This window comes from Osmerus eperlanus, chromosome 7, assembly GCF_963692335.1.
Source record: "Osmerus eperlanus chromosome 7, fOsmEpe2.1, whole genome shotgun sequence".
Taxonomy (NCBI): Eukaryota; Metazoa; Chordata; class Actinopteri; order Osmeriformes; family Osmeridae; genus Osmerus; species Osmerus eperlanus.
The window spans coordinates 10,065,398-10,088,725 of NC_085024.1; the positions used below are offsets into that span (position 1 = coordinate 10,065,398).

Below are 23,328 nucleotides of genomic sequence, written 5' to 3' on the forward strand. Positions count from 1 at the left end.
GTGGCGCCTGTGCTGGAGCCTCCCGGAGACTACCCTGTAATACCAGCTGACCAGGCAGTCCCGCCAGGTCCTCAGAGACCTCAAAGGGCAAGGAGACCGCCTCCGTGGTTAAGAGATTTTCAAGTGGGTGTAATTATTGGATGCGAGGATGCTATCCACTTCAAAGGGGGGGGGGGGGCAGTGTGATAAATGGAGTCTATCAGCCAAGTAAAGACAATGGGTAATTCTGATTAAGGACTGATTGGCACACCTGGGGGTGATTGGGGAGGTTGCATATGAGGAGGGAGCGAGAGGAAGAGAGGAGGACTGTGTGTGGATCGGGAATAGTACAAAAGTACGGTCTGCTACACTGGACAACCTTTCAATTGACAATTCACAAATACATTTTTGGGTAGGCTTAGGGCCAATCCCAATACTCCCCCTTACCCCTTACCCCTAGCCCTTAGTTTACCCCTAGCCCTTGGCCCTCGAAACTGAGGGGTAAGGGCTACATATCCCTAAGAAATGGGACACCACTTGGTTACGGGTACGTCATCTAGCACGTATCGATATCTCCACAGAAAGTAGTGTTATGCACTGATATCAAACGAAATTCGCTGCTAATGGAGTTTACTTAAAACTGTAGACATGGTAGTGAGAGAAATGCGTGACTGTTGTGCAAATCAGCACTGTAACATTAGCGTAGCAAACTAGCGATTTTTAGAAACGTTTCAATTAGGAAAATGGTTGCAAATATAAATGTACAGGACTGTGTACAGCACAAAACAAGACTGTCATCATTTTTTTATCAATTAATCCGAAAATATTACATTTATCGGACTCTCTGGATGATCTGGCCGCCATTGTTGCCGGTCGCGCAGTATTCACATAGCCCTAGGTTTCAAGTAAGCTCCCGATCTTACTTGGTTTTAACCCTTGTGCTACCTTAGGGTCGTTTTGACCCACAGCTATGTTGTGACAACTTTTCATGATAAAAAAACAAAGTGAAACAATTTCTCTATCCTTCGCGCGGTATCAGGGTCGTTTTGATCCACAGCTATGTTGTGACAACTTTTCATAATAAAAAAATTAAGTGAAACATTTTCTCTATCCTTTGCGCGGTATCGGGGTCGTTTTGACCCACAGCTATGTTGTGAGAGATTACCACGCCTCTACGACCCAGGGCGTGAAGTGACCGTGGATGAACAACTGTTCGCGTTCAGAGGACGGTGTCCTTTCAAGCAGTACATTCCAAGCAAACCGGCAAAGTATGGGATCAAGTCGTGGGTCACGTGCGATGCAAAATAAAGCTACGCTTGGAAGATGCAAGTGTACACCCGGAAGTCTATCGACGGAGCCCCAGAGAAGAACCAGGGGATGCGCGTCGTGCTCGATATGACAGAGGGCCTGAAGGATCGCAATGTCACGTGTGACAACTTATTCACTTCTTATAATACGGGTGGTTGAAATCAAGCATTCTGATTGGTTGAGAGTGAGTCACGGGGTGTGCTTTATTGAGCATAAAGTACTGTACGGTGTACAGGTGTTTACAGTACGCCTGTTTACATTTGCCTTAAAATGGAGCGTTCCATATTAGTGCGCACTCAAAATAACGGTTACATTTTTGGTTGTCATTGGTAATTTTCGTTGTCACTTGGTTGTCACTTGGTTGTCGTTGTCATTTTGTTGTCATTTCAAGATTAACAGTAAGCAAACATGTTTCATGTTAATTTCGATCTTTTTGGGGGAAGAACTTTTGATGAGTGGTTAGCTGAAGATGATTATTCAGGTGGGCGTCATGCTATTATCGATAATAAAGAAATTGAGGTCTTTGAAATGTTGTGGAACGAAAGAAACACTGTCAGCCAAACTAAGTGGGCAATTAACTGCTTCACCAACTGGTGCCAAGAGATAGGGAAAACCGTAGACCTGAAGACCATAACCAGGGAAGAAATGAATGAAATACTGCGGGATTTCTACGGCACTGTGCGCAATGGAAAGGGTGACCACTATGGGATCAGCAGTTACGTCTGCCTGCGTTCGGGACTCAACCGACACATTAATGATCCACCATTGAGTCGGTGCTGGTGTTTAATGAAAGAAAGTTTTTACTCATGAGCACACGCCACACAGACGCCGAAATCAGTGACAGAGACGACGGGAAACCGACCATCGTCCTCGACTACAACTGCAATAAAGGAGGTGTGGACAATCTAGATAAGGTCGTCACTTACTACAGCTGTAAAAGGAAGACTGCCCGCTGGCCCCTCGTCATCTTCGACAACATGATTGACGTCTCCACCTACAACGCCTTTGTCATATGGAGAGAGATCAACCCCAACTGGATGCCTGGCAAGCGCAACAAAATAAGTTTTTTCCTCGAGCAGCTTGGCAGGGCACTCGTGAACCCGCTGATCGAAAGAAGACGATGTGTCCCCCACACGGCGGCGGCGGTTGTGAGAGGTCTCCGGATGGCCAGCTGTCGCGGTCCGCCTCCTCAACGGCAACCCGAAGAGGCTGACGACGACGAGGACGACGAAACCCCGCAGCCTCCGCAGCCGCCTCATCGGCAGGACCGTCCTCCTCACCGGTCACCTCTTGTGCCAGTAAGAGGAAGAGATGTCAAGTCTTCCCGGTGAAGAAGGACAGTAAAACGACCACCGTTTGTCGAAGGTGTAAGAAGTATGTCTGCAGAGCCTGTTCGCATGTATACTGCCCCACATGCTCCCCTGAGCCAAAGGGCTTGGGCCAAGGGGGGACGCCGCGCTCACGTTGACCCTGGACGACACGCAGGGGGGGGAGGGGGGGGGTAGAGACGACAACTGAGTTGTCAGTTGTGAGTCTGAGTTGTCAACTGAGTAAAGTGAACTCTAGCATGAGGGAGGGGTCATTTGCATGCATGGTGTATAAAGCTTTGTGCTTGGCATGTATCCATCCATTGATGTTTAAAATCAAGTCAGCTGAGACATCTAGCAGCAGTATGAGCAACTTTGATCAGCCAAAGACCATATCGTTCACTCCTGCCGACGAGCGTGGGCTTGTGGTCGGGGGGACCATCAGCAACATGGACGTGGGCTCACTGGACCTGAATATCGATGTCGGACCCTCGGGTTGCCATGTTTATACGACGGCTCCGAGGCCTTCCGACACGAAGGCAGCTTCGTCTGAACCTAAAGCGAAAGATACGCACACCTCCGGTCATGGCGGCCGCACTCGGCCGGCAAGGATGATGACTCCCATGATCAACTGTGCCAATCCCTGGGCGACAGTGTCAGACAACGGAAGGATGGTCGCTACCTCTGCGTATGTCATCTACGACGGAACCCCACACCAAAAAAACGAAGCCAGCTTATGGTCAGAAACTGTTACGGTGTTGGGCTCCGAGATCAAAATTGTCTTCACCTCTAAGGATGGGGATACCTCCATGGGATCCTTTACGTATGATATGGTCACCCAGAGTGGTCATGCTCACGGTGGTGTATTGGTGTTGAACTATTCTGACAATGTCAACTGTAACCCTTGTGCTACCTTTGGATCATGTTGTGAATACTTTTATATACAATAAAAATAACTAAAGTGAAACATTTGTATTCCTCCCGTTGTCTACCTGGTGGTCTGTTATGTGATTCTCGTGCCGCTTCGGGTTCGTTGAGACTCACCGCACCTAGTCTGTTATGCCACTCTCTTGCTGTTTCCAAGTCGTTTTGACCCACCGCAGGGTCACAACGACTTGTTGCCTATACAGACGCTAAGGAGAGCGTGAGGGTTGAAATTCACAGTAATGCGCCCGAACGTTGGATTCGATTGGGACACTTTTGTAATTCAAGTTAGACTAGGACGCACAGGGTAGAGTGGTTTTTTAGACCCGAAAATAAGATCCCCATTTCGGTATCTCTGTTTGAAGTTTTGTCTCGCTCGCTGCGTCGCGGAAATGCACGTGCGCCTGTCGGCCTGGCATTACGCGTCAAGGCCTAGACCAGGCCTTTCCAATGAGCCTACCCTGATGATTCTACGTTGCTGCTAACTGGAGTCACATATTTCTTTTCCCCGCTTTGAAAGCACTCGTTCAGCTAAGGAGGGCGTGAGGGTTAATTCGTCTTAGCCCTACCCCTAGCTCAAAAAGAGTATTGGGACACCACTAGCTCTCACGTGAACGCGCAAAACTAAGGGCTAGGGGGAAGGGGGAGTATTGGGATTGGCCCCTAGGCTACCCTATAGCCTGGTGTTATTTAGAAGCTAATTTGCCTTTATAACCGTTATCGCCAGGTTGGCAGTCCTGACTTCTGGCATACTATAAATCAGCTGCTTTCAAAGGGTTTTCTTTATGGATGAAATGCTGGCTAGCCAATATAGAACAATAATATAAAGTGGATACTTGCAGTATAGATCAAGTAATTTTATTACATAAATTAATGTTTTTTTTTGTCAAAACTGCCTGCACATTGCAAATGTGCTAGGACATTATAATCACCAGCCGTGGTCACGGACATTGGCACCTTCCTACCACTTTAGCCTCCTTGGTTTTCTTGAGGCATGGATATAGCAATATCCATGCATATGACAGGAACAATACTACTAATTTAGTCTCTTCTGTCAGTTGTCTCAGTTATGCGAATGCGATACAGAAAATACAAGACTATTTTACAGCATTGCAGACATTTTTAACAGAGATATAATGCATTTGGATCAATATAACATAAGCAGACATAACATTGTTGACATTTCTGACATCTAAGGGCTGTTCAACATCTGTTTTGTAAATGGATAATTAATTAATTGTGATGTTTTCAGAATGTATAGCACTTCTTTACAGTAAAAGAAAGGGAAAAACTATTATGTATATGTTATCAGTGGTTTTAATGGTCTGGCCCACTGGAGATCAAATTGGACTGAATATGACCAATGACCTCAAATTAGTTAGACACCCCTGCTATAAACAGTATCCACCATGCATCACCAAAAAGGGAGAATAAAGTAATTACTTTAATCATCCTAACCCTTATAAAATAACTATACAGCCAATGCACTGTATATTCAGCTATTTTCATTATCCCTAACTTACAAACTGACATACAGGCATTGGAACTACTGTATATGTTGAATTAACAAGAGTTGCATAATGTACCATCTGTTGCCCCGCATTGATTGTTGATTGAGTTTGTTTACGGCCTCACTTGGATCAAAATGTAGTCCAAACTCCAAGAGTCCTTTTGTTCTGTTGGGGTTAGTAGAGGAAAAGACAACTTCTAGACAACAAAGCAGATAAAATGATTTTTGTTCTCATTTTCAAATGTGACCTTCTACTGGTAACACTAAGAGATGGTACTTTGTGTAACTACGTTACATTGGGTGTATAGTTATTTCATAAGTGAACAATTATATTTAAGGATGATTAAAGTAATTACTTTATTCTTCCTTTTTTGTGGTGCATGGTGGACATTGTTTATAGCAGGGGTGTCAAACTAATTGTTGTTAATTGGTCACATTCAATCCATTCAATTTGATCTCAACACTCAACACTGATGTGTTACCTTGCCAAACATTGTGTATTTAGTGAGAGTTTATGCAGGGCGAATACATTGAACCAATTGAACCTTGCCCATGAGTCATCCTCTGGACTCAAGTCCGAGTCTCAATCTGACTATTTGTCACGCTGAAAAAGAAAGAAATTAAACTAAAATAAACTGGACAGGAGTTTCAAAAGTATTTTTTACTAAAGGCAAAGGTCCGCTTAAAGAATTTATTATATTGTTGGACTCCTGTTGGGTTTCATGGGAATGTGGTTGTTGAGGTGTTACTCTTTCCTTGGGCCACCGTGGACCTCCACCTCACACAGGCTGAGATACTTCTCTTTCCCTGGGAGGACAACAGTGACGTAGCGCCCCTCCATCTCCCCACATGCAAACTCCCTCACCTCTCCCTCTTTCATTTCAGGAATCACAGCACACCTGGTAAACACACACACACACAAGCATGTTAAAGTATCTTTTTGAGGACATTAACACTCAAAGTGTAAAACTCTAGACCCTTGTTATTATAAATAACGTAATAACTTCTCACAATAGGCTCTTCACTCCATCCAAGTGATTTCCTATGCGGATCTCGGCTCCAGTGATCCTTGTATGACAGCAGTCCCCTCTGTTGGTAATGCTAACGGAGCTGACATTGTAAATACCCAACAAATCCAGTCTCCACCAGGGGTTGGTCTCTGCCTTCGTGTGGCTACAGGAGCCAGAGTGGTACCGCGGATCACGCTTCCTGTCTATGGCATTGCTGGCACCTCCCAGGTTGTCATACTCAGACGACTGAGTGGCTGATCCAGCTGAAGCCAGATTCTCTGACAGAAACACATGAAGAAAAAAACAATGTACAGTAGTAATTAGCTTTTCCGTTGTAGCAGTCTTTAGGCACCAATATGTGAATGCACCAAAATATTTTGACATGTCAAGTTGTCAAGTAAGAGCTAAATAAAGAGGTTTGTGCATAGACCACATAGTAGTTCCTTACGAGGAATGTTTTCAACAGGACATTGTGTTTCGCATGCCTGCATGCACTCATGATTTATCATCTGACTCTCACTACTCTCTTGCTGAGTATCTGTCAATGCCTCTGTGGAAAAAAAAGGGTTAGATTTGAGAAATGCCTAGACTAGAAGGCTTGCCTTCAATTTCAATAAAACATTTTCAATTTAAGCAAAATTATGGATTGTTGGTACACGTGTACAGTACACACACCTTTAAAAATTCACCATACACCTCCACCTCACACACAGTCAATATATTCGCCCTTACAAGTTTTAGAAACGGTATCTCCCTTACGTTCCACCTTCTTGCGCGAGCTCTGACCAGTGGCGTAACTATAGGGAGTGCAGGGAGTGCAACTGCACTAGGGCCCGTGACGAAAGGGGGCCCGTCCTCGATCTCATCGTAGAAGTGAAACAACCTTACCGGCCAAACCATCTTCTTTCACATTGGAGAACTGACCGGGTCCATCGCTACGCTCAAAACTTCGGAAGCAATATATATGATCCAGTCCGATCAATTCGCAAACATTTCTCAATTATGGTGTCAGTTATTCATAATTATGAGCTATCACCTGCCCAATAAACATTTTAACAATAGTCTCAACAACAGCAAATAATTCATTTTACTTCATTTGCCTTTTGCTGAATGAAACGAATCTCGTTTTTATTAAGTAATATTGCCATCGAAAAATAGCAAGGATGTCTGGGTAATATTGTTGTCAAAGATTCTACAGCCTGCCCACCCACACACGTTGCGATTGTTTCCCATCCTGTTGTGTTATGTTGCGTTGCGTGTTGAGTAAGCGATAAGTAGGCTACCCCATGCCCTTCAAACACAAAAGTGGATGCAGGAAGCGGCACGAACGCAAAGAGCATGATGAAAGGGTGGCAAAGCTGGCAAAATTATCTTAATTTGGATTTGTGGCGAAGAGTGTTCAAGAGGACGCTACGCCTGACCCCCAGCCCAACAGCAATGAGTGTGAAACTCAGCCACCAGGGTAGGCTAATCACATAACGTTTACTGTCTGGTATAGCCTAATTGAATGCATTTAGATATATAAAATACACGTATAGGCCTATAGGCTAAGGCAGCAGCCAGGTTAGATAGGCTATTGTAAACTATGTGCAGGATGTAGTCTGAAAATAGCTAAAGCTAGATAGGCTAAACGTTACGCTAGCATATCTAACGAAAATAAAATCAAACATTCACCATTAAAGTGACAAGTATTTATTTTTTTTGACTATAGCTCAACACTCAATAATTTCGCCTGATGATAGGTCGGTTAAGGGGCCCGTTGGTGAGATCTGCACTCGGGCCCGCCAAGTCATTGTTACGCCGCTGGCTCTGACTGTAGAGAGAACTGTCATTTTGATCCCCCCCCCACCCCCCTCCCTTTCTCTCTTCCCTAGGAGTATGGTGCCTCCCTCAGAAGAGATCCCTCCACCTTGACTGAGGGCTGGAGAGGAGTGTACATTGGCCACCACCCGGCCGAGGGCAGGGGTCCCTGGGCTGAGGAGGGTGGACCTCCCTTTAGAGAGAGCAGGACCACCAGACTGGGAAGAGTTGGAATACTGTACTAAAATACACAAAATACTATAAATATTATTGATTCTGCTCATAGATAAGTGATTGGTATTGAAGGTATAAACTCACCAAAACATGGACTGAACTATGATACATGGAATTTTCTTTATCAACTTTGAGTTGAGATTCTGTGTTTTACCTTAGTCTATGTTTGAAACAAGTAGAGCAATGATGGTGGGCATGTAATGTTTTGACATGAAGGGTACAGAGAATGGAGGAGTGAACGTTTTGGTCAGATACAGTTAGGTCCATAAATATTTGGACATTGACACAATTTTCATCATTTTGGCTCTGTATACCACCACAATGGATTTGAAATGAAACAATCAAGATGTGCTTTAAGACTTTCAGCTTTAATTTCAGGGTATTTACATCCAAATCAGGTGAACAGTGTAGGAATTACAACACATTTTATATGTGACCCCCCCCTTTTTAAGGGACCAAAAATAATTGGACAAACTAACATAATCATAAATCTAATTGTCACTTTTAATACTTGGTTGCAAATCCTTTGCAGTCAATGACAGCCTGAAGTCTGGAACCCATAGACATCTCCAGACGCTGGGTTTCGTCCCTGGTGATGCTCTGCCAGGCCTCTACTGCAACTGTCTTCAGTTCCTGCTTGTTCTTGGGGCATTTTCCCTTCAGTTTTGTCTTTAGCAAGTGAAATGCATGCTCAATTGGATTTAGGTCAGGTGATTGACTTGGCCATTGCAGAACATTCCACTTCTTTGCCTTAAAAAACTCTGTGGTTGCTTTCGCAGTATGCTTCGGGTCATTGTCCATCTGCACTGTGAAGCGCCGTCCTATGAGTTCTGAAGCATTTGGCTGAATCTGAGCAGATAATATTGCCAGAAACACTTCAGAATTCATCCTACTGCTTTTGTCAGCAGTCACATCATCGATAAATACAAGGGAACCAGTTCCATTGGCAGCCATACATGCCCACGCCATAACACTACCTCCACCATGCTTCACTGATGAGGTGGTATGCTTTGGATCATGAGCAGTTCCTTCCCTTCTCCATACTCTTCTCTTCCCATCATTCTGGTACAAGTTGATCTTGGTCTCATCTGTCCATAGGATGTTGTTCCAGAACTGTACAGGCTCTTTTAGATGTTTTTTGGCAAACTCTAATCTGGTCTTCCTGTTTTTGAGACTCACCAATGGTTTACATCTTGTGGTGAACCCTCTGTATTTACTCTGGTGAAGTCTTCTCTTAATTTTTGACTTTGACACAGATACGCCTACCTCCTGGAGAGTGTTCTTGATCTGGCCAACTGTTGTGAAGGGGTTTTTCTTCACCAGGGAAAGAATTCTTCTGTCATCCACCACAGTTGTTTTCCGTGGTCTTCCGGGTCTTTTGGTGTTGCTGAGCTCACCAGTGCGTTCTTTCTTTTTAAGAATGTACCAAACAGTTGATTGAGCCACACCTAATGTTTTTGCTATCTCTCTGATAGGTTTGTTTTGATTTTTCAGCCTAACGATGGCTTGCTTCACTGATGGTGACAGCTCTTTGGACTTCATATTGAGAGTTGACAGCAACAGATTCCAAACACAAATACCATACTTGAAATGAACTCTAGACCTTTTATCTGCTCCTTGTCAATGAAATAACGAACTTCCATGATGGGAATAACATACACCTGGCCATGGAACAGCTGAGCAGCCAATTGTCCAATTACTTTTGGTCCCTTAAAAAGGGGGGGGCCACATATAAAATGTATTGTAATTCCTACACCGTTCACCTGATTTGGATGTAAATACCCTGAAATTAAAGCTGAAAGTCTGCACTTAAAGCACATCTTGATTGTTTCATTTCAAATCCATTGTGGTGGTATACAGAGCCAAAATGATGAAAATTGTGTCAATGTCCAAATATTTATGGACCTAACTGTAAATTATAAAAGTTGTAGATCTATATTGATTTTTAACATAATTTGTAAGTTAGTTTAATTCATCCCATTTAGACCGTCTCACCCAGTGAAAGTCAGTCTCATGTTCATGATGATGTCATAATCTATGCTGGGTCTATCCTCAAACCTCTGATACATGTGGTTCCAGGGGAGTCAGTATTCCTCACCATATTCCTTCATAACCTTGAATCCCTGCAGATCCAGGAGAAGCAGGAGTGCCGGAGGCTGGAGAAGGTGGAGAGGGACCGGGCTGAGGCCAAGCTGGAGGCCGAAATAAGAAACTATAACCCATGGGGCCGGGGAGGGTGCGGCGCACCCCTTAGAGACACCCGAGGGGACCTGATTAGTACGTTGTAGCATGTTTTATTTGCATTCCCTGTTAGCTCACTTGACAGGATATTATACGTGGATTGTGTTAGATTGATATCAGACAATTCTGTCTGAAGTGTTTCTGGGACAAGGTGGACCAGAGTAGCTTTAACTGCCATGAAGTAGCTCACGCTACAGGCTTATGCCCACTATATATAGGTGCTCATCTGATCTGTGAAGCCCTCTGTGACATTGTTTGTAAAGAGGGATATACAAATAAGATTTGATATTTTCACACTGCAGAAGGCCACATTTTTTACATGTCTACCGTGTGGGGTAAAAAGGTTGCTGGTGTGGTTTTACTGTGGTTAAAAATTTTACTTTTGGGTGTTGTAAATAAAAAACGTCCTATGTTTTTTCTCACTAGCTGACCTGAAGCATATGCACAGGCAGAATGAGGAAGCTTGGCTGAACCCCGAGACCTCTCAGAAAAAAGCCACAGTCACCAGGCCCACCCAGAGAGAGGACAGACTGCCTCCCATCGACACAGTCTCAGGTAGCCAGTCACTGCACCAGCTGGCACACTGCAGACATCACATTCTTTCACGTGAATGTAATACACACATACACACAATGCATATGGCTGTCCTATTTTATCTTTGCAGGTTTTGCCCCTGTCCAGACCTCCATGTATGCCAGAGGAAATGTGTTTCCTAACCAGCCAACGCTTCATCAACTCACTGAACTGGATAAGCATAAGCTTTGCCTAAAACAACAGGTACAGTGTGATATGGTTTGGGATGTGTTATGTTTACATTTCAAGACCCTGGCCTCTTGTGGCTGTAGGGTCTTTTAGCTTCAACAAGCCCTTGATTTTAAGGATGTTGTGTACTGTACACAAACACACACACAGGTACATGATGTTGTATAACAAACTGTTTACCTCTCGGGCCCTGCCCAGATTGAGGAGAAGCACCTTAAGGAGGCAGAGGAGAGGGAGAAGCTACGCCTGGAGGAGGTGAAGGAGGAGAGGAGGCTGGCAGAGCAGAGGGCTCAAATCAAGAGGGAGTTTGACGAGGATCAGGAGATCCGAAGACTCAAGGAGATGAAGGTCAGCTGGGCACTGATTGGCTAAGAGGGATTTGGCAGAAATTACTGTTTATGCGTTTGCAATATACAGTATACAACTTATCTTATTTGGACCACACACTCTTGAATAACAATGCTAAACAATCTTGATAGTAGAATTGGATTTTTATGGTGTGGAAACACTTGACGTAAGGGAAGATTTTAAGCGAGTGTAACATATTCTTATGACTCAGCTGTTATTAGCTAAGTAAAGTTTGGTCTTCTTGCAACAGAAAACGGTCAAAAACAAGGAGCTGGTCCGTCTAGCAGAGGAGAAGAAAAAGAAAGAGGTGGAGGAGGAGAAGAAGAAGACAGAGGTGGAGGAAAAGAAGAAAGAGGTGGAGGAGAAGAAGAAAGAGGTGGAGGAGGAGGAGATTGCTGCTGGGAGGATACGCTATGAGAAAGAGACAGGCGCGCATTCAGGTGAGAGGACCACAAAACTTTATTAGAAAGATTTGAACAAACAGAAATATCAGTATGATCCCCATCTTACTGTCTATCTGCAGGTGCAAAGGGAGATCTCGCCCCCCATCCCCACCCTCCAGAAGAGACACAGGGCCCCCCAGTCCACCCCCAGTCCCCCCAGCATGGACAGCAAACGCTCCACCACCCCCCTGTCTGTAAGTTACCGCTTGTATAAACCATAAACGTACTATGGAGAGCATCATCTGAAAACGTGTATAAACTGATGTCTCTCTCCCCCCCACAAACACCTTTTAGAAGGGCTCTCTTTCAGTACTCCAGTCCCAGACACCCTCTGTCCCAGCTGTTAGGAAGGAGCTGGGAGCTGCAGGTAACACATCATAGGTAACATCATATCAGTGCGCCATCACCAGGCCATAGCCGGCCACTACATCTCCCCCTTTTAGATGAATGTTTAACTGCTTTGTTAGAACCTCAAGATGACAAAGTGCATTCAACTATATGGCTACTTTCCCTTTCCCAACTTATCCTATAATTTCTGGAGTTCACTCAAATCCTTATTAAAACTTAAAAGCCTAAACTGAGAAACTAACAGAAGAAATTATACTGTAGCTATTTTATGAGATTACTCACTAGATGCATTAAATCAGAACATAGCGTTTCGACTAAACATTTCACTTTTTAAACTGAACATTATGACTTTTCTTTTGTTTTAACGTCTTTTCTGTCCTCCGTAGTGTGTAGGTGTGTTTAGTGTTCAAAGGTCCAGTCTTTCAGGAGCCATAGACAGTCTCCCTGACCTAGTCATTGACATGTCACCTGATGTTGGGGGCACTGGTACTTCCCTGAGGTGTGACCGGTTGCGTCGCAGTCGTCCTCCATCCAGGGTCTCCACCTCGTATGAGCGTGGTGTGGGTGCAGGGCCCACAACTGTCCCTCTGGGGCGTGTGGGTCCGATCCACACCTGCTGTCCCGACCGAAGAGGTGGCAGGGTTTGAGTGCGGTGTCTCCGGTTGAACGTTTGTTGCTGTTGCAGTTTCAACGCAGTGTCCTTTTCTCTGAAGTCTTTGAGATCAGGCCACTGTGGTTGTAGCTGCAGCGGTGACACTGGGACTGGTGTTCTGAGTCTCCTCCCCATCAGTAGTTGTGCTGGGGAGGTCCCGTGTGCCAATGGAGTAGACCTGTAGGCCAGCAGAGCTTTGTGGAAATCTCCCTCTTTCTCTAAGAGAGACTTAACAGTTCTGACGGCCCGTTCAGCCTCCCCATTGCTGCGGGGATAACGGGGGCTGCTTGTCACATGTGTGAAGTCATAATCTCTTGCAAACTGAGAGAATTCATGACAGGAAAACTGAGGACCGTTGTCCGTGACTAGCACTTCTGGGCATCCATACATAGCAAACACAGCTTTAAATCTTGCAATAGTCTGTTTAGCTGTTGTGCCTCCAGGTAGGGTGCAAACCTCAATATAGCGAGAGAAGTAGTCTATCATGACTAAATAGTTCCCATTCTGCCATTGGAAAAGATCTGCTGCGACCCTCTGCCATGGTCTGCTTGGGAGGTCAGTCGTGAGCAGAGGCTCGACAGGTGTTTGAGCTTCACGTGCACAAATCTCACATCTCTCGACCATCTGCTTTACAGCAGACGTGATGCCTGGCCACCAGACAGATTCTCTAGCCCTAGCTAGGCATTTGTTGATACCCTGATGTCCCTGGTGAAGTCTCTGTAGGATGTCAGGTATCATGTGTTCAGGGATGATGAGTCTCTCACCTTTCATGAGCAGTCCTCCTCCTTCATGCAGGACTGACCTTTCAGGCCAGTAGGGCAACAGCAGCTCATGCATATCTCGTCTGTGTTCAGGCCAGCCGTTTTCAATGTATCGACTGAGACGTTTGCAGGTGTAGTCAGAGGTTTGTGCGCTCTTAATTTGTTCCAGCTTTGTCGGTGAGGCTGGCAGGCTTTCTACTACACTGTCCAAGTAAGCTTTGCATTCCTTTTCCAGGTCTTGCTCCGCCTCCGTGGCTGTGTCTGGAAGAGGCGCTCTGGACAGAGCATCAGCTGTTATCAGGTTTTTACCTGGGACATGGATGATGTTGAAATTGAATCTGAGCAGCCTTAATCTGAATCTGATAATCCTTGGCGGAAGATCATCCAGTGCTCTGGACTTCAGGAGTGTTATGAGTGGCTTGTGATCTGTTCTTATAGTGAAATCTAGGCCGCTCAAGTATCCGCGCAGGCGCTCACATGCCCAGGTTGTAGCTAAAGCCTCTTTTTCTATTTGGGCATATCTTGACTCGGCTTTAGTCAAACTTCTTGAAATGAAGACGACAGGTCTCCACTCACCACCTAGCTGTTTTTGTGTTAAGACACCTCCTAGTCCATACGAAGAGGCATCCGCTGACACCATGGTTTCATGGTTTGGGCTGTATTGGGCTAACACAGTCTCTGACCCTAATTCTTTCTTAGTGTCCAGGAACGCTTTCTGTTGGGGTGCTCCCCATGTCCAGCTGTTCTCTGTCTTCAACAGATCGCGGATGGGCTTTGTCAAGTCAGGCAGGCGTGGTGAGAATTTCCCTACAAAGTTCACCATGCCCATGAAACGGCGAACATCTGCCACATCCTTCGGCTCAGGCATGTCACGGATCGCCTTTATCTTATCCGGGTCTGCTCTGATGCCCTGGGAGTTTATGACATGGCCCAGAAAACGGACTTCCGTCAGTGCAAACTGGCATTTTTCATTCAGAGCGAGTCCAGACTCTCTGAATTTCTGTAGCACCCTGTGCAGCCTATCGTCGTGTTCTGCCCGGTCCTTTCCTGTGATGAGGACATCATCAGCATGACATAGCACTCCGTCAATGCCATCAATCAGCTGGGAAATCCTCTTTTGAAAGTGCTCAGGGGCCGATGATATACCAAAAGGTAACCTCTTGAAGTAATATCGGCCCTCTGGTGTGATGAACGTGGTCAACAGCATGGAGTCTTGATGGAGCGGTACTTGCCAAAAGCCTGATGTTGCATCAAGCTTTGTGAAGACTCCTTTAAGTTTACCTAGCCCTGTAAAGACATCTGCGTAGGTTGAGCGGAAGTGTGTCTCTGCATTGTCTATGCTATGGAGCTGAGGAATCATCTGCAGTCTGCGAATGGCTGGCAGGCCCAATAAGGGTGTAGTCAGGTCTTTCACAATGAACACCTCCTCCTCAATCTTTCTGTCGCCTCTCTGAATGACAGCATGCATTTGCCCTTTGACATCCAGAGGTTGACTGGCGGGGCCCAGCAGAGGTCTGCGTGTCACTGTGTAGCTGCCATATTTCTCTTGCGTGTATTCTGTTTCTGGGATAGCAGTCACAGATGCCCCCGTGTCCACTTTAAAGCACATCGGGCCACCATTTATGGTAAGCATTTCAGTCCATGTAGACGACTGTGGATAGTCAACAGCTCCCAAATAAGCCGCCCCATAATCCTCCTCAATGGATTCTAGGTTTTGAGCTGATCTGCACACAGATGCAAAGTGTCCCCTCTTTTGACATTTTCTACATTCAGCATCTTTTGCTGGGCATTCAGTCCATGCATGTGTAGGGGTTTTGCCACACTTCCCACACTGCTTTGGGCTGGTAGAGGCAGGCTGAGGCTGAAAACGGCTTACACGTTGAGCAGAATTTTTCCTATAAGCCTGTCTCTTGCTGTTGTAAGACACTGCATCTATTTGCTCTGGTGAATCGGCTGACCGGAGAACAATTTGCTGCTTTTTCACCTCTTCGTGCTGCTTCACTTGAACTTTGGCTGTAGCTAAATCCAATTTTGGGTTGAGCTGCATCTTTTCAGACATTTTGGCATCACGTATCCCGACAACAATCCTGTCTCGGATCAGCTCTTCACGCAAGACGCCATATTTGCAATGTTCAGCTAGCTTGTGCACTGCTGTGATAAAGTTCTCTGCAGATTCGCCAACTTCCTGACTTCGTTTATTGAACTTGGCTCGTTCAAAAATTACATAATGCGCTCCTACAAAATGGCCATCAAAAGCATTTTTTACCTCGTCATAGTCATTTTGTTTATCCTCAGCCAACTGCAATGAGCTCAGGATATCGTCAGCTTTATCACCCATTGTGTAAATGAGAGAATTCACCTGGTAAGCTTTGTCTTTTTCTTTCAATCCAGAAGCAAGCCTGAAGCGTTCAAATCTTTTAATCCATGCGGGCCACGAGCTTGGCTCGAAGGGTCCCGGTGGTGGGATGGTAAAAACGTGATCCATGCTGTGTGCTAGTAGCTTACCGCTAGCTTGATATTAGCTTTCACCGTCAAACTGCCTCTCTAGCTCCACACGTCACCGTCTTCACTCTCCACACCGTTAAACTAATCCAACTAGTTGTCTGTACCTCTAGACCCTGTCTGTCGCGGGTTATAAGCTTCTGACACCATGTATTGTGCCTATATACTCGGTACTCAAGGACACAACCATCAGGATGCAACTCGACAACTTTTATTATACTTCATCTCCCACGTGTATCGTAACATCATATCAGAATCAGAATCAGAATCAGAATGGGATTTATTCGCCATGAAAGTTTGCACAGACAAGGAATTTGCTTTGGCAGGAAGGTGCATACAATAAACATATACCTAAAATTTTTATATGTGGACTATCTATACTAAGGGTACATAAACTAGCAGTACTAAGTGGGATTAGAATATAATTAAATATACAATAAAATAAAATATAAGTTGCCGTAAATTACAATATAAAAATACAAAAATACAAATATTACAAAAAATACAAATGTACAAGATACCATTTTGTAATGCAGTGCAAAAAGCAGTGTGTTTTAAGCAAGAAGTCATTAGAGTCAGTGTGGTCCCTTGGCCTTGTTGAAGAGGCCAACAGCGGAAGGGAAGAAACTGTTTTTGTGGCGTGAGGTATTGGTCCTGATGGACCGCAGCCTTCTGCCGGAGGGGAGTGACTGAAACAGGGAGTGTCCAGGGTGGGAGGAGTCGGCCACAATCTTCCTCGCTCGCCTCAGGGTCCTCGAGGTGTGCAGGTCCTCGAGGGTAGGCAGATTGCAGCCAATCACCTTCTCAGCAGTGCGGATGATACGCTGCAGTCTGCTCTTGTCCTTGGCAGTGGCAGCAGCGTACCAGACGGTGATGGAGGAGGTGAGGATGGACTCAATGATGGCTGAGTAGAAGTGCACCATCATTGTCTTTGGCAGGTTGAACTTCTTCAGCTGCCGAAGGAAGTACATCCTCTGTTGTGCTTTCTTGATGAGGGAGCTGATGTTCAGTTCCCACTTGAGGTCCTGGGAGAGGATAGTGCCCAGGAAGCGGAAGGACTCCACAGTGTTGACTGGGGAGTCACACAGGGTGATGGGGGTGAGTGGGGCTGTGTTCCTCCTGAAGTCCACAACCATCTCCACTGTCTTAAGAGCATTGAGCTCTAAGTTGTTCTGGCTGCACCAGGTCACCAGGTTGGCCGCTTCCCACCTATAATCAGATTCGTCTCCACCAGAGATGAGCCCAATAAGGGTGGTGTCGTCCGCAAACTTCAGGAGTTTGACGGACGGATGACTGGAGGTGCAGCTTTTGGTGTACAGGGAGAAGAGCAGAGGAGAAAGGACGCAGCCCTGAGGTGATCCGGTGCTGATGGACCGGGAGTCAGAGACTTGTGTTCCCAGCTTAACGCACTGCTTCCTGTCAGACAGGAAGTCTGTGATCCACCTGCAGGTGGAATCAGGCACGTTCAGCTGGGAGAGCTTGTCCTGAAGAGCGCCATCACCAGGCCATAGCCGGCCACTACAGTCTGCAATCCGTAAAAAGCTGCTCAGAGAGCAGAAACGGGTGAAGGGCCAGATGATGCGCTCAGAGTGAGAGGAGCTGGACTCACTTGACAGGTTAACACCCTCCACTACTGGGGCACTACTGCAAAAGTTTAGGAGAGAGTAGAACAGAGTTTGGTCATTAAGTATGAGACACTAAATCTCTCTATGTGGCTTAGGATGGAGGCTTCCGGGGAGCCTATCAGACTTCCAGATGACTACATCCTGTCAAGGTGTGGTCGAAGAGGGTGGACCCAAAGAACATGGGGAAATACTGACACAACATGAAGACACAATAACGTGACAAAGACTGTCAAAGGGAGCAACTATATACACACACAGAAGGACCAAACTAGACAGGGGAACCTACGACAACGAGAGAACTGACTACAACAAACGAGAAAGCTGAAAACCTCACACTTGACAAGGCACAGACACAGAAAATCTGACCTACAGGAAGACTGGAAACACTAGGGAGCATGGAAAACACACGAGGGAAGGCCTGGGGCAAGACCGTGGCCGTGACACATCCTCCAATCAGAGTCAGCAGATCGGGCCTGGGAGCGTGAACGCCACAACTGGACCAGGAGACTTCCGGCTCTGATGCACCGTGGCAGGAGAACATATGAGTTCACTGGAGACGTACACATCTAACTCACACAGAGGAATGGAGTAAAGTGGAGTACAAAGTTGTGTGCTTGGGTTTCAACAGAGAAGGAGTTAATAATGTTGATATTGATCCTTCCTAACTGCTAGTGTCTCCTCTACTAGACCTGTCTGATGATGATAAGGAGGAGGAGTCTCCAGGGGTCTCTGTCCTCTGCAGCTCTGTAGACACTGACGCCACAGAGCCCTGGATGAGACCTGAGTCATCGGAAACGTTGAAGCGCTTGATGAGCGGTCCTTTCAGGAGGGAGAGGCTGCCCCTTCTCAAAGGCATCAACACACAGGACAGAGATGGTCCTGTGTGTGTGGAGTCCTCTTTTGTTTTTATAAACATGACAATTATTTTCCTTTAAAAATCTTAAATAAAGAACTCCATGCTTGGAATCAGTGAGTGTATTTACTTAATACATACAAAATGGAACATATTTGATTCACTATTGGACATAAATCCAATAGAAACCTGATGATTCAGATGTAGTTCACAAAGCCTCATGCACCCAGCGAGCATCTAGTCCTTGTCACTCCCTCTTGGCTCCAAAGATCTGTGAGCACTACAAGCCAAAGTTGGAGTGAACAAACTCTTTGAACAATCATGTTCTCAGTTCTCCTAAGTCTCAACTGTCTTCTATATCTGGCTAAGTAAACGTATATATAATAGAAGGGATATGTAGCCTGCTGAACTGAGACCCACACAGGACACAATTACTTTTCCCAACACGCAGGCTTGTTAATTCCTGTGAGATCATTTCTGTGTGGACTGTCACCGCATTACATGCAGACGTAGGTAAGTGAAACGGATTTGAATGATACCCTGCTGTTGTCCTCGTGCCTCTCCTGACAGTAGGCACCGATATACTGGGACTAAGACCTGTTCCCGACATGTTCATCCCTACCGGCGTCATCAGGAAGGACATCATCACCAGCTCCTAAAGGCAAGTCATCGTCCCAACACTCGCCTTCCTGAACACTTGGCTCAGTGTCATCAGTGCCCACACCACTACAACCTGACTCATTCCCTATAATAGCACCAAAACCTGTATCTTCCTTTAGGTGCACATCAACCTGTTCTGCCGTGGAGTGGTCAGTGACATCTTCTACCACTACAAAATCAGGCTCCGCTGACTCAAAACCCTCTTCAACCACAGGCTGACTGTTAGTTTGTGCCCTAACCCTAGTTCTTGGTTTAGGAACTGGAATTGCTCCGGGGCGCAATCCAGTCTGGTGAACTCTCTTCGTGGGCCCACCTTCCAAAGGTTCAACAGTGTTTGTGGTCCCTTGTACATCCACCACTTGGTAGACTATTGGACTCCATGCATCTTGAATCTTATTTCTCCCTGAAGGCCTGTGATGCAAATAGGCAAGCTGACCTATGCCTACAGGAGGACAAAACACCTTATTTTGGAGATTATTTCCGCTGCATTCTGTTCTGAGTACTACCTAGCTCGCTCATGTGCCTGTCTCAACCTCTCTTGATGGACAGACGAACCAGTCCTGTTTCCTGTCTGTAACATGCTCATGCCCTAATAATGCATCTACAGGGAGATGTGGCCCTACCCCTAGCTCAAAAAGAGTATTGGGACACCACTAGCTCTCACGTGAACGCACAAAACTAAGGGCTAGGGGTAAGAGGTAAGGGGGAGTATTGGGATTGGCCCCTAGGCTACCCTATAGCCTGATGTTATTTAGAAGCTAATTTGCTTTTATAACCGTTATCGCCAGGTTGGCAGTGCTGACTTCTGGCATACTATAAATCAGCTGCTTTCAAAGGGTTTTCGGTAACACTTTATAATAAGTCAACGCTTTTTGGCATTTACTAAGTGTTAACTAATAGTTATTTAATTCTTTATAAAACATTTTGAAACATTAACAATACAGTATTAAATAGTTAATAATATTATTATTAAACACTATGTTGATCATTAATAAACACTGTTAAATATTAGATTTTATTCATAATACAATTCATAAGGTGTTTGATAACTGCATTATCATACTTTATAGACAGCTTGTTAATATAGTTGCAAACCAGTAGTTTAAAAGGTGTTAGTGGTACATGAGCTGCTATAGAAAGCATTAGCAAATGGTGAACAAACCATTTACATTACCTTTACAAAGCATGAGTAAATAACTAACAACATATTTACTTATGTCTTTAATTAATCTACGCCAAGTCGAATACATTATGTACACCAATACTTAGCAGATATCTTAACAACTATTTTATAAAGACTTACTAATGATGCAACTTCTGATTAGTAATGCAAGTTATAAAGCATTTACTAACTGTTAGTTAAGGCTGTTGCGTGACCTAATCTAAAGTGTGAACTATCTATGCCTTATTAAACATTTATAAGTTATTTATTAAGGTATTCTTGTCCATTCTCGAACCTCACATTCACAAAGGCTGAACATACGTTTCTCAAAAGGAAACAGACACAACACAATGTGATACACAAAATTACTATTTTATTGAAGTAATGACAGGCATGTGTCTTACTAACTACTTAACTCTAACGCTACTACTGTAGCCGAGAGTGACAGCGGTCGATACGTTAAAACCTCAGTTTGACCGGCATGACCGAACGGTCGAGGCTAGTAAGTTGTTTATTATATGGCATTTTTAGCTCTTTTCATTTAAAACATGTCGTTTTGTTCAGCTCTACTCAAGTCTTCTCACGGTGTGTTTCAGGTGTTAGCACCTAGCAACCAATCTGAAATATGAGCAACCAAACCTAGCAATCTGCCTAGCGCTTGTCGTTTATCTCTCTGTGTTCACACTTTTCTGCTCTTTTAGAAAGTTAAGAATTTCCTCGTCGCTGTTGATGTCTTCATTGTCATCTGGTTAGTAAAACTCTTCTATCTCGCTCATTTTGAAGATGACATCAGCGGAGGGCAATAAGAATACGTATCAGACCGCAGATGAGGTCAATACGCGCATAGATATATATAAAGACTTAATACGCAGCTGGCATGACTACCCATTAGCCAATCAGAACGCTCGTACTGTTGTTGCAATTGAACCAATATGCTGTTCTTATTGGTTCAGAAGACGTTCTCAAAAGAGTTGTTGATATGTTGCCTTGGAGATGTAGTGACGTCACCAGTACAAGTGCAGCTGATTGCTCTGACAAGATGGCGTCTGCTCCAGATTCGCCGTGTTTGATTTGGGATCTTCCCACGTATTGTTGTAGTATATAAGAAACCTGCAAATGTTTAGCTACTCCTCGACAGGTCAGCAAACGCCTTTGAAAGCAGAGATTTGTTAAAACGTTTGTTAACCGAGACCGTAGGTCGAGGTTTACAAACAAATCGTTTTAACAAATTGAGGCGACAAAGCGTTTGCTGACCTTTTGCAGTTTATTACAGCCATTTTTGGAAAATAAAATACAGCTTTGGGTAACCAACTTTTATACCAATTCTACTGTATTGCTTCTTAAGGAAATAAAATACAATTACCCAGGTAAATAAATTAACAGCTATTTCTTCTAAAAAAACAAAACACAACATCTATAGGCCTATAGTCTTTCTATAAATGCTTAATAAGGCATAGATAGTTCACACTTTAGATTAGGTCACAAAAAGCCTTAACTAACAGTTAGTAAATGCTTTATAACTTGCATTACTAATCAGAAGTTGCATCATTAGTAAGTCTTTATAAAATAGTTGTTAAGATATCTGCAAAGCATAGTGTACATCCTGTATTCGACTTGGCATACATTAATTAAAGACATAAGTAAATATGTTGTTAGTTATTTACTCATGCTTTATAAAGGTAATGTAAATGGTTTGTTCACCATTTGCTAATGCTTTCTAAACCAGCTCATGTACCATTAACACCTTTTAAACTACTGGTTTGCAACTATATTAACAAGCTGTCTATAAAGTATGATAATGCAGTTATCAAACACCTTATGGATTGTATTATGAATAAAATACATAATTTTTAACAGTGTTTATTAATGATCAACATAGTGTTTAATAATAAGCTTATTAACTATTTAATAATGTATTGTTAATGTTTCAAAATGTTTTATAAAGGATTAACTAACTATTAGTTAACACTTTGTAAATGCCAAAAAGCGTTGACTTATTATAAAGTGTTACCGGGTTTTCTTTATGGATGAAATGCTGGCTAGCCAATATAGAACAATAATATAAAGTGGATACTTGCAGTATAGAACATAGCCCCACTCACCCCCATCACCCTGTGTGACTCCCCAGTCAACACTGTGGAGTCCTTCCGCTTCCTGGGCACTATCCTCTCCCAGGACCTCAAGTGGGAACTGAACATCAGCTCCCTCATCAAGAAAGCACAACAGAGGATGTACTTCCTTCGGCAGCTGAAGAAGTTCAACCTGCCAAAGACAATGATGGTGCACTTCTACTCAGCCATCATTGAGTCCATCCTCACCTCCTCCATCACCGTCTGGTACGCTGCTGCCACTGCCAAGGACAAGAGCAGGCTGCAGCGTATCATCCGCACTGCTGAGAAGGTGATTGGCTGCAATCTGCCTACCCTCGAGGACCTGCACACCTCGAGGACCCTGAGGCGAGCGAGGAAGATTGTGGCCGACTCCTCCCACCTTGGACACTCCCTGTTTCAGTCACTCCCCTCCGGCAGAAGGCTGCGGTCCATCAGGACCAATACCTCACGCCACAAAAACAGTTTCTTCCCTTCCGCTGTTGGCCTCTTCAACAAGGCCAAGGGACCACACTGACTCTAATGACTGCTTAAAACACACTGCTTTTTGCACTGCATTACAAAATTGTATCTTGTACATTTGTATTTTTTGTAATATTTGTATTTTTGTATTTTTATATTGTACTTTACGGCAACTTATATTTTATTTGATTGTATATTTAATTTAATTCTAATCCCACTTAGTACTGCTAGTTTATGTACCCTTAGTATAGATAGTCCACATATTTAAATTTTAGGTCCCTATATGTTTATTGTTTGCACCTTCCTGCCAAAGCAAATTCCTTGTCTGT

At 44.4% G+C, this 23,328-nt stretch overlaps 2 protein-coding genes and 1 long non-coding RNA gene across 3 annotated transcripts; 2 read left to right on the forward strand and 1 right to left on the reverse strand.

Annotated features, from left to right (window-relative positions):
- Positions 1–5,679: 5,679 nt before the first annotated feature.
- LOC134022995 (fucolectin-like) lies at positions 5,680–6,573 on the reverse strand. The gene is made up of 3 exons (XM_062464767.1): positions 6,487–6,573; positions 6,040–6,316; positions 5,680–5,927 (listed from the first exon to the last, which is right to left on the reverse strand). Exons 1-3 carry the CDS (start codon positions 6,545–6,547, stop codon positions 5,774–5,776), a joined length of 492 nt encoding a protein of 163 aa, XP_062320751.1. The 5' UTR covers positions 6,548–6,573; the 3' UTR covers positions 5,680–5,773.
- A 3,574-nt stretch (positions 6,574–10,147) lies between these two features.
- On the forward strand, positions 10,148–12,247 carry LOC134023817 (centrosome and spindle pole-associated protein 1-like). The gene is made up of 6 exons (XM_062466176.1): positions 10,148–10,349; positions 10,740–10,868; positions 10,978–11,090; positions 11,274–11,423; positions 11,947–12,060; positions 12,161–12,247. Exons 2-6 carry the CDS (start codon positions 10,754–10,756, stop codon positions 12,245–12,247), a joined length of 579 nt encoding a protein of 192 aa, XP_062322160.1. The 5' UTR covers positions 10,148–10,349; positions 10,740–10,753.
- A 5,407-nt stretch (positions 12,248–17,654) lies between these two features.
- On the forward strand, positions 17,655–18,074 carry LOC134022996 (uncharacterized). The gene is made up of 2 exons (XR_009930724.1): positions 17,655–17,745; positions 17,850–18,074. It is a non-coding gene; the product is annotated as an uncharacterized LOC134022996 (long non-coding RNA).
- Positions 18,075–23,328: the final 5,254 nt, after the last annotated feature.